General features: G+C 47.1%; 1 protein-coding gene across 3 annotated transcripts in view; it reads left to right on the top strand.

The window, feature by feature from the left end:
• The first annotated feature begins 2,365 nt into the window (after positions 1-2,365).
• Positions 2,366-11,638, top strand: part of Dpy19l1 (dpy-19 like C-mannosyltransferase 1) — an 88,461-nt gene continuing 79,188 nt past the window's right edge. Inside the window, exon 1 of one of the 3 annotated variants that reach the window (XM_039081362.2) lies at positions 2,366-2,823. In XM_039081362.2, coding sequence (XP_038937290.1) covers positions 2,532-2,823 — 292 coding nt within the window. In that variant the 5' untranslated portion in view covers positions 2,366-2,531. The remainder of the gene's footprint in view (positions 2,824-11,638) is intronic. The other 2 variants (NM_001191791.1, XM_039081363.2) reach the window with 2 other exon arrangements.

Genomic DNA, 11,638 nt, shown 5'->3' with positions numbered 1-11,638 from the left:
GAGGAACTAAGATCTACTGGGTCCACCCCACCCCTAAGTAGTCCTTTTCTAGGTCAACCGTGCTCATTTTCAGCCATGTTCTGAGCTTGGGTCAAAGCTGCAGTTAAAGATGAGTACAAGAAAGAGAGATTTGGTTTCTTCCAGAAACTCAGGCCATGTGGAGAACGTGAAAGAGCTAGGGGCATCATGTTACGGGTGACTGTGGGTGACTGTTTGATTATGCTGTTTCCTGTTAGCATTTTGTCTAAGCTCCACCCCACAGTTACCTGGCAACAGGCAGGTATGCCTGACTCACTATAAAAGAGGCTGCTTGCCCCCTCCTCTCTCACTCTCTTGCTCTCCCTCCTGCTCCTGCTCTGTCCCCTTGCTCCACCCCCTCCATCTCTCCATGCAGCTCATAGCTGCTCTCTCTCTCTCTCTCTCTCTCTCTCTCTCTCTCTCTCTCTCTCTCTCTGTCTCTCTCTCTCTCTTTTCCTCCCTCCCTCCCTCCCCCCTCCCCTGCCTCTATTCTATACTATATCTTTGTGTGGCTGGTCCTTCTTGGGAAAGGGAGGCCTCGGTATGGCCCTGCCGAGGCACCCTCTTCCCAACACCTTACCACATCCACCAAAACATATCCTCCCTCTCTTTATCTTTTTATAAACACACCACCCATCCATTCATTTACTGAACAATACAATTATCTGACAATTGTACCAAAAGAAATGTCGTGTGGTTCCTCCCCACCTCCACCCCCGTTCCCCCACCACAAATTCCCTCACAGAATTTGAAGCATGAGGAAACTTTTTCTTTTCGCTTTTTACACACTTTAATTTTTTCATACAGTATATTTTGATCATTTCCCCTCCCTAATTTCTCCCAGAACCTCCCTACCATTCATCTTCCTACCCACCTCAATTCTCTTAAAAAATACCACTCAAAAGCACAAAGATGAAATCTAGAACAAGCAAAAGTTCAGTACAACAATAAGATGTCAAAGTAAAACAGAAACTCCACGAAAACATAAACACAGAGTTCTCCTTTTTTGTGTGTATTGGCCAAATACTGGTGGGCCTGAGGCCTGCCCTGGAATGTGGCTGGCACTCCCCAGGAAAAACTGACTGGGAAGCAGTCCTTGACGCTCCACATCTGAGGGACAAGCAATCGAATACTGTAGTCCCATGTGTCTTCTAATTAATAAGCATGTTAGTGATGAGATTACGGTTGATGTCTTTGGCAGATACGGAAGTAAATTTCTTTCAATCTGGTGGGTTGTAAATTTAGTATCAACCCCATATATAACACTGTATCAACCCGATACCTTGTTTCACAGTACAAGCATCTGTATGGAACCGTCAATCACTTTTTTATAGAAGTGTCTTGTTTTTAATACATAACTTAGTATTCAAGCTCAGGAAACTTACAAAGCGCAATATAGCGGTAAGTCCTTTCACAAAATCCGTTCTTTGTGCCTGAGTTAATGAATGCTCATATTAATAAAGTCGTGAGCAAGAGAAGCCAGAGCCTCCTGAAACCCCTGTAATTACAGTGGAGAAAAGTGGAACGATGTGCCTTGATTTCCAACATCCAGACTTCTTGGAACAAGCTCATTTGGACAGGAGCCAAGAAATAAGTCTGCTGCAATTCTCCACGGCTTTGTGCAAATAGCGATGGGCTGGAGGCAAGGAAGGTTAACTTGGAATATATTCTATTCTTTCTTTCTTTTCCTTCTCTTTTCCTGGGCTTCTTCATTAAGTCCTACATTCTGCTATGAGAAAATTCGTTTTCAAGTGTCGCATCTTTTAGCATTTTCCATACTTTCAGGATACATCAGGTAAAAGTAACATGTGGATAACCTTCCCTGGCAGGCCCTTCTCATTTATGACTTGAGTTTGGGTTCCCACCCAGGCTTTCAGTTTACATTCCCGCTCCAACCTACCGGCCACTCATTTGAATACTCGGTCCAGTCCCTGTTTCTCATCCTTGAACCAGAAAGCTGGCTGGCTGGTCTAGAGTGGCGAGGTCACACTTTACCCCGTTAGTTTTCTGCACAAGCCTAATGCACAGAGCCCCGGGGCGCACGCACGGGGCCGTCCCGTGGCCACCCGGTTCCCGCTCCGCGCGAGCCCGCGCCACGGCCACCTCATAACCCGACCGCCCGTTCCCGAGGGCGCACGGCCGCTTCCGGGAGGTCGTCCACGCCGCTCCCCAGGCCGCCGGTCCCGCCCCGCTTGCAGGCCGCGCGTGCGCGCTTGGCCGCTGGAGCGCGCCTGGGCACGCGCGCTGGAGGGGCGGGGCCTCGAGACTCTCAAGTGTGTCCCCGCCTCCGCCCCGCGGCGTTCCGTTGTTGCCCTGGCAACCCGAGAGCGGCAACGGCGGAGGCGCGGGAGTCCGGCGCCGCCTCCCGGCCGCCCCGCAGTAGGCAGCGGCCGCCCGGCCCGCGCTGTTCCCGCCTCCCGGCCCGCCCTCGCCGGCCAGAGTGAGCGACCGCCAGTCCGCGGATCCCGGCCGCGGTCCGGGCGCGCGCAGCTAGCGGGCGCGACTATGCCAAGATGGTCCTGCAGGCGCGGAGCAAGCACCGGGACGCGGCTCCCAGGCCGCCCCGGCCGGCCCGCTCGTCGCCGCCGCCACTGAACGGGGCATCCGAGGTGGCCGCTAGGGAGCTGGGACCGGAGCGCGCGCCGCCGTCGCCGGGGCGCAGGAGCACGGCAAGCAGGAAGGGGCCCCGCGCAGAGACCGCTGCGCCCGCCCCGGACGGCCTCGCGGGCCGCCTGGCGGCCGGGCTGCACTGGGCGCTGGGCCTGCGGCGCGGGCGCGGCCGGACCTGGAGCACGCTGCTGCTAGGTGAGCCTGTTAACAGCTCTCTCCGACTTTTCCCGGGACGCTCCTGCCTCCTCCCTACTCCTCCTCGCTTCTTCCGGGGGCTCAGCTCCACTCATCCTCCTCCCCGCTGGCCGCCCGGGCTTTTAAAAACATGGCCCCGAGATCAACAGCTGCTCGGCTGGCCGCGGGCGGGCTGCTCCGCGCGGAGGAGACCCTCTTGTGCCTGCAGCGACAGTCCACTCTTTGCCCCTGCCTCAGCCGCTACTTCGGAGAATGGTTTGCTTGGTGATGTGAGCGATTCCTGGAGCTCGCAATACTCAGGTTTCCTGTCTTAGAAAGTTGCCAAACTTATAATTAAATTTTAGCGTGCCTTTTCCCTTCTTGGCCGCAAACACTGAGGGTGGCACTTCGTGGTTCTGTCACTTTGCAGGCTTTGTCGTGTTTTGGATGCCTAAGCTTTAACCTTGCCTGATGGCATCTCTCTACCTTCTTCCATGCACCAAATGTAACTGTGAGCCTAAAAGAAATAAAGTTGAAGCAATCACGTGTGGACCGTCTTCTGGGTTCGTTCTCGATTAACTTTGTTGGATAAGGCAAGTTTATAGAAGTTTGGATTAATAGGCCTAATTTTTCCAAGCCCGTCATAAAGATTCTGTAATATTTTTTCACTATGGGATTTAGCTGTTGAATTATGTAGTGATATTTTCTTACTATCTTTTCACCAATGCTTAATGACCTCTGAGAGCATGGGGTGCTTGAAGTTTGCGGTTTAGACAGACTATAGCAAAATCAGCCTTCTTGTGGGGACAACCTCTACAGCAGCCACATAGTTACTGAAAGCCAGTCATGGCAGTATGTGGGTTCACGAAGGCTGGCCTTGTTACTAGAATTTTTTTTTTAATATTTGGGCCAAGATTTGGCAGATTCATAATTTTCATCATGCCTTCTTCCAGCGGATAGCTTGAGAAACTGGCAAGTGTACAGGTTAAATTCACCTTGGGGAGGCAGCGTGGTACAGTGGATGAGATCGAAGGCACCCAGACCTGGTGCAGAGTGCTTGATTTTGGTTAAAGTCTCACTTTGAGGGCCTTTCCTCCTGTGTTATGTGGAGTTATCTCATGCCCTACTTTACCTAGGGATGTCTGGAGGAGCAAAGCTAAAAACCCTGTGGGTGATGCGTGTTTGTGCCCAAAGCACTCAACAGCATCAGTTCCTATGTAAAAGCAAACACATAACCCTGATTTCTGGTCCCACGACAGAATACATCTCCAGTTTTCGTGAATGGCTAGTATAAACATCAACCGTAGTAAAGTAAGGGATGACCCTGAGTATTTTAGGGAGAGATAATAATAGATTTTAAAGGATACAACCTTTTTCATGTTTTATGGTACAGTCCTTTGGGGTTTCTTATACTGGATGTCTTATATTTGGATTTAGTAGTGCCCTTGCAGAAATACTGTTTTGTTCAATGCAGCAGGGTAGCTTTTCTCTTGATCTGCTCTTTTTGACATTGCAAGTGGAAGTAGAGTGAATGTGGCAGATCATAGTCTTAGGTGTACCCTGGATAGAGGTCACAGGGGTGTGGCGTTAGGAGGAATACCACAGTCTTTGTCTTCTTGCTTGACCATCTGCTGTGAGACTACACAAAACATGGAGAGAAGGCTCTGCTGAATGATCAGACCTGGTGTCCTTGGTTCAGCTCTGGCCCTGTACTCTCAAGACCGGTATCCACAGTGATATCCTTTGTGCCACCATGTTGTCAAAGCTCAGAAAGCCGCTGATCCTGAAGTGGTTCTAGCAATTCCCTTGTGTTTGTAGGCTGCTTCGTTTCCTCTGATTTCGTCGTCCCAGTGTGGAGGAGTTGCACTTCAGGGTGGACCTTTAAAACAACTTTTGGTCCTCCACGTTGAGAGGCGTTGCCACCCACTTGTTGCTGGGATTACTTGTAGCTGCTCAACTCTAAAAACTACATTTTAAGCTATCCCAAAATGGCTTTATTTGTACTTTATAATAAACTTCCTGACTTGAAGAGCCATTGTAGCAGCACATGTTAGAACTGGTTAGAGGTTTTCTTCCTGTGTGCTGGTCCTGATAAGTCACCCATCAAGGTGGCTCTTCCCATTGCTCTGCAGTGATGAGCATTGCCTGTTTTAGTAAGTACATATGCTTTTCTTACATGTGACATTACTACTTATTTAATGGTGACGATTAAAGAGGTTCAAAATGTTTATTTTTAGAAGTTTTAAATCACTTGCTTCCAGCAACAGAAGGCAGTGGTGGAGGAAGAACCTTGAAAACGTTTTTTCAAACTTTCCTGACCACAGTAAACAATACACATTGCCTGCAGCCTGTTCCAACCATAGAAAGGCCATCCTAGCACATGTCCGTATGGATTTCTGGGCTCAGGCTAGAATAATTGAGCTGTCTTCAGAGGTAAGGGCAGGGTTTAGAAACCTAATTGCTGGCAAGGCCATGAACAGTGGGAATGTAGTACTGGAGAGGAAAGAGCAAGGCTTGGAGAACTGTCCCTGTCAGGCGGGGTGCTGCTGTGCTTGTGGGAGCCCACCCAACCTTCCCACACTCTGGTCTCCTGCTTGTAGTGACCTTGCAGGCTACTGAAACAGTCTGTGGAGCCACCTCCTGGGCCTGGGGTCAAGGCCCGGGTGGAGGATGGACAGTCACCAGCAAAGTTCCAGCTCAGACTCCCTTTCAGAAAGTTCCTTTTCTTTCCCTCTGAGCTGGCTAATTTTAACTGTCAATTTGACACTGCTTTAAATTACCTGGGAAGAGAGTGGTAGGAATTATATATCTGCGCTCGGCCAGTAGGAGGTTGTCTTTACTGTGGACTGATGGGAGAAGACCCAGACTATTGTTTGCTGTTCCACTCTACTCTGTAGGCCGTGAGAGAGAGGAAGCCGGTGAGAACAAGCAAGCGGAGATGAATCCACATGCTTCTGACTCCCAGCTCCTCTCTGAATGTGGTGCTTTAGGCTCTGAGCTGCCTTCCCTGGGGTTTTAAGCCAAGTAACAGTGACTAAGACAGAAGGTTATATGTGTCACTTCCGGCCTGGTTCCTGTGGCAACTGCAGCCCCCTTGAGCTTCACGATGTTTGGGTGGGACTGTCCTGTGTTCTGAGGGCCTGCGTTCCCTCTCCTGTGCTGCTTTCGGTCAGGATATTTCACAATAGCGAGAGAAATGAAACTAGGGCTTCCCTACAGCCTCATGTCTCTCTTTCCGGGCTAGCTTCAAACTTGTTGGGCTTCTCAGCCAAGAATTTAGCTTTTTAAACATTCGGTTTAGGGGTGTGTAAGATGAGAGATCTGGATGAGACCAGCAGTTCTTAACCTGAGCGCTACACCGGGGCTCTCTGAACCCTTAAAATGACCCACGTATCAGAGCACTTAATTGTGTATCTAGGAGTGTGAATATGGCAATGGGGGAGTGCACTGATGGGTTTTAAATGCTTATTTGCTTTTGGTGCTGGGGATTGACTTTGGGCATCTTCATACATGTTAAGTAAGTCCTGTACCTCTGACCTTTTGGAAGCAGATGAGTACCCCCAGGAAATGGAATTTTCATGGCTGAGATTTACTGACACTGTAGACCCCAACTTTTCTTTATTTTTCACTTATTTATTGTGTGTGTGTGCACCCCTACACGTGCGTGTGCATATGCAAGTGTGTATGTGTATGTATGTATGCATGTATGTATGTGTATATTTGTGCATGTGTATGTGTTTGTGTGTGTGCATACATGTGCATGTTCATGTGTGTGTATACATGTATGTATATGTATGTATGCCTGTGTGTATGTGTATATATGTGTGTGTGTATGTGTATATGTGTATGTGTGTGTATGTGTGTATATATGTGTGTGTGTGTGTGTGTGTGTATTGCAGTGCTTGCATGTCAGGATAAAATGCAGGTATCGTATCAGTTCTTTCCTGCTGCGTAGATGTTTGGGCTAGGACTCAGGTTCTCTGGCTCCATGCAGGGCACCTTTACCCACTGAGCTTTCTGCTCTGCTCTACCCACTTTGTTGAAATAGATGCAAGAACTGTCCAGTTGCTATAGTTCCCATAATCTTCATTGTTTCCTCAAAGTGGGGGCTATCGGTTGCCACTTGTCTGATGGAGCCTCATCTTTCTTACACCTACCTGTATCCTTCACCTTATTAAAGAAAGAGGAAAAGTTCTGGTAGTTGGAGAGGGCTCTGTTTCAGGGTGAAAGTGAGAAAAATGTGTACTGAACACATACACATAATAGCTAGCAGTCCAGGACTGTAATGTAAGATGCCGTTTGTAAAAATTGTTAAGCTGTAATGGGTGCTTTGAGTAAAAATGGCCCCCATGGTCTCACATATTTAAATGAAAATGCATGGAAGAGGCATGAATCATTAGGGAGTGGTACTACTTGAGAGGGATTAGGAGGAGTGGCCTTGTTGAAGTAGGTGTGGCCTTATTGGAGGAAATATGACCTTGAGGGTGGGATTTGGGGTTTCAAAAGTTCAAATCAGGCCCAGTATCTCTTCTTGCTATGGTGGATCCAGATGTAGAACTCTCAGCTTTCTCTCCAGCACCTTGTCTATCTGTGGGCTACCATGCTTCTTGTCATGGTGATAATGGACTCACCTTTCAAGCTGTAGGCCAGCTCCAGATGAATGCTTTCCTTTGTAGGAATTGTCATGGTCACGGTCATGGTGTCTCCTCACAGCAGTAACAGTGACTAAGAGAAAGGTTATGTCACTTTTATACTTCTGGCCTGGTTCCTATGGCAGCTGCAACCCCCTTGAGCTTCATGATGTTTTGGGTGGGACTATTCTGTGTTCTGGGACACTGTCGTGTGCCTTGCACAGGGTTTAACAGCGTCCCAGGTGCTACCTAGTGGCACTTCTCCAGTGGTGGCAACCAGATACTGGCCAGTGTAACTGGGAAGGCAGCCACCATACCGAAACTACTCTTTCAAAAGTCATGGCTTACGAGAGCCTGTGACTAGCCAGGGATAGGGAGGAAGCCTATAGAGGCAGGGAGTTGAGTCTAGCTGGGCACTGGGACCTGGGATGAGCCAGCAGAGGTGTGGTGTGATGTGGTGTATGGTGTGATGTATTGTGTGATGTGATGTGGTATGTGTAAGCCACCTGGTATTTCAGAGCTGACCTACATTGCAAGCCTTTTCCTACACTCAGAAGCTGTTTGAACTCTTCCCCAATGTTTTCCATCATTGTTTATTTTTAAGATGGGGATAGTAAATACTTTGATTAGAGTAAAAGAATAAGTGAGATAGTGCATGCCAAATAGTATGCGTGGTTTCTTTATAATCCCCATGTGCCAGGTGCATTCTGGGAAAAGATAGCCAAGGAAACTAGAAGCCTACTCCTATGGAACTTAGATTCTGAAAGTAAGAAGACTGTGTGACTTGGTGGTTTCACTTCGTAGGAAGGGCATTGGAGGAAAGGAAGGGCTTCTGCATTGGAGAAAGTGAAGCAAAGTGAACAGATGAGATCCCAAAGCCAGGGAATGTCCATGTTAATAAAACCAAGAAAAGCTGTGTAAGGTGCTGTGTGTTTGACCTTTGCCAGGTGGTGAAGAAGCAGTGGGACCAGTCTCAAGGCTAAGCTGGTGGGAACTGTATAGAGGATGACAGGGTGCGTCTCTCTCCCAAGGACGTGTAGGAAGGGAGGGACAGGTCTCAGTTACCCTCTCAAGGAGGAAAGGCAGCCCGTGTACCAGATCTAGAATGGAGCTGGGTTTATTCCTGTAGCAGTGGGAAGCCCCTAAGGAGTGTTGAACAAGACAGGGTCATGTTTACATTTTAATTTTGAGAACTCTGTGCTAGAAAAATAGGCTGAGACAACGCAAAGACAGTGGAGGCCTCTAGCACCACCCTCAGGTGGGGCTCTGCCAGGGCCCACAGGAGTTGTCCTGCATAGAGGGCATGGCTGTGGAGATGGTAGGAAGGATAGCCTACAGATGGGTTTTGGAGATGAAATGGTAGAACTTGGAGATGAATAGATCTTGGCGTGTGGAAAAAGGAGGGAGTGTTTTTTAGGGGAGACAGGGAAGACTGTAGCTGTGGAGCAGGACAGGTTTCATGGAGAAGAGCAAGGACTGTACCCCAGACACTGTTCTTCAGGTGCTTATGGGACCTTCAGTTGGAAATGTCAGGTGGTGATAGGACAGAGGTTCTGACCGGAATAGACAGTGGTAAGTTTCCAGCGAAGAGGTGCTGTTCAGTCAGGTTAATTGGCTTCGTACACCACAAACATCGTACACCACAAACATCGTACACCACAAACATCGTACACCACAAACATCGTACACTATGTTGGGTGCATTGCTGCAGATGGGCTCATTAACAGTAGACTTGGGGCTGACCATGGTGTTATGACTGTCATATTTAATCAAAAGGGGATCCAAAGCACATAGGTGCTTAGTGCCTTATGCAAGGTTGCTCCTGGAATTTTTAAGGTCAAGATTTGAACTCAAGCCTGGTGTCTTCTGAGTGCATGTGTTTAATTGCTATGTGGTGTTTCCTTTGGTGAGCGTGCAGCAGGTAGACCACATGAAGTCCCCCAGCCTGTTCTGGACAGCTCGGCAGTTTGTGCAAGGACAGACTTCTGCCTTGTTTCTTTCTTCAGAAGAAGTAAAGAAAAGGAATTATATGTAGAGAGATACCAGAATGAAGAATGGGAAGAAAGCAGCTTAGTAGTTGGGCTGTAGGAGGAGAGCTGAAATGTGAAGCCCAGGGAACACTGCCCCCCTCCTGTGCTGATTTCCAGGCTAGAACTTGTACCCAGCCAAGCAGGCAGCTGTGAGGGTGTGCTTGTGTTAATTACCGGAATCCCATCAAAGCCAGGGAAAGGATGGGAATTTGGGGGTTTGAAACCAATTTCTCCCTTTCTAAAATAGACTCTGGTTAACTCTTAAGAATATTTAGAATCACCTAAATATGCCTTGTTATTAATAAGATGCTCTAAACATGAAGTCTCTGAACATCAGGCGCTCCCAAGCACTAAAACTTCATGCAGTGAACTTAGTTCACGTCTTTTAAGTATAAGGCTGTATTCTTTATTTGTGATTTCTTTTTGTCAATAACAGTACATTGATACTGAAAGAGACTGAAATTTAATCTGTCTTTTCTCTCTGTCTATCTCCATCTTTCTTTCTGTCTGTCTAACTCACTGTCTCTGTCGATCTATGTCTCTCTGTCTGTCTGTCTCTATCTGTCGGTCTGACTATATCATCTCTCTATCTGTTTATCTCAGTTGCTGCTGAACAGCTGGGCATTTTAACCTTATCATATTATATTGTATTACTACCTCTTATGAGTGTAAAGATATATTAATGTCTTTTGTAAGTTTAATTAATGACATTTGCATTGCATAAACTACAAAGCTATATTATTTATGTATTTGTTTCTCAATTTATTTATTTTTTGGATCATCTTTTGCCATTAACTGTGATTTGCCATTAGGACATTTCTAGGAGATAATCCGTCACTTTCCTTCATTCCAGTATTTACCAGTGATCAGACCTAGTAAATGTCTCATCCACTTCTAGATACACACCTTTAATCTCCTGAAGAAGAAGCCAGTTTCCTTTGGGTGATCTTTTATAATTCAGTCAAGAACCATTTCAGAAGAGTATATTTTAAAAGTACAATTAATTTTGAGAATGCATCATTCTACAACAGTTGTGGAATGTGCTTTAATAATACTTCTTTTCTTACCACTATTATGATTAAGTGAAAAAAAGAAATAAAAGGAGGACATGACTGTTCCTAAGGGGTTGAGATTTTTATTACCGACATAAGGGAAAATACAGGCAGAGGCAGGGACATCGGGAGACTCCAGAGTGGACGTGACCAGGAGACTGGACCTGGCCATCTGAAGAGAGTGCAGAGGGAGAAGGAAGACCGAGGGAGAGGGTCCAGGAGCAGTGGCCAAGAGGCCAAGGGACCAAAAGATAAAAAGAGGTGAATAACCAAAATGGCTGGGTTATATAAGGAAGAAGAGCTGGGCTGTAGAGTTCAGGGTGTGCCAGCCTGGAGGAGCCTGCCACGGGTGGGGACTGAGGGATGCCGGGAGAACCTGGGACAGTCCACTTTGATAAGTTTATAGGCATCTCAGCCTTCTGTTTGAGGTTGAGACCTAAACCAGGCCCTTTAGGGAACAGGTAAGTTGTCCATCTTTGTTTGTGTCTTTCCCCCTGTTTGACTTCTTCTGAATTGGCTGCTTGTCAGGTGTGTTTTGTAGCACGAGAGCCATCACAAGAGGAGTATTTGGACCTCAATTTATAATTGTAACTTAATGTAGAGCTATCTGTTGACACAACTGCCCCCAAAGCATTGGCAAGATTTGTATTTGGCTCACAGCCTGATAAGGAGGGAGGTGGTTTAAATGCTCACCAACTGCAGTTTCAGCAGATCTTAGAGCACAGCGCATGTGCAAGTTGACCAGTCACTTTTAGAGTTTGCAGCCTACGTGAATTTCTAATTTGGGAAGATTTTTGAAATTCATAAAAAGTGATGTTTGATTTGTAATTTTATAATAATTAAATAATTATGTGACTGCCCTACCCTCATTCTTGCTCTGCATAGGCTTAGTAATCAATCATGGCTGTCTACTCAATCCTTACCACGCCTCTTGTTCTACTAGTTAAAATTTGATTTTAGAAGATCTTGATTTTTTTTTTGTTCCTCACTCATTCTTGATGTCTACAAAAATCTCCCAAGTAGTGTTATTGTTGAGAACTTTACCCCTGTGGGCGTCGTTCTTGAGTTCCCTGGATGAGGTTGGCCTTGCAGCCAATTCCTTGTCGGTCGGTCGTATTGGTCA

The sequence above is a fragment of the Rattus norvegicus genome, chromosome 8 (genome assembly GCF_036323735.1).
Source record: "Rattus norvegicus strain BN/NHsdMcwi chromosome 8, GRCr8, whole genome shotgun sequence".
Taxonomy (NCBI): Eukaryota; Metazoa; Chordata; class Mammalia; order Rodentia; family Muridae; genus Rattus; species Rattus norvegicus.
This window is presented reverse-complemented; position numbering and strand designations above follow the sequence as displayed.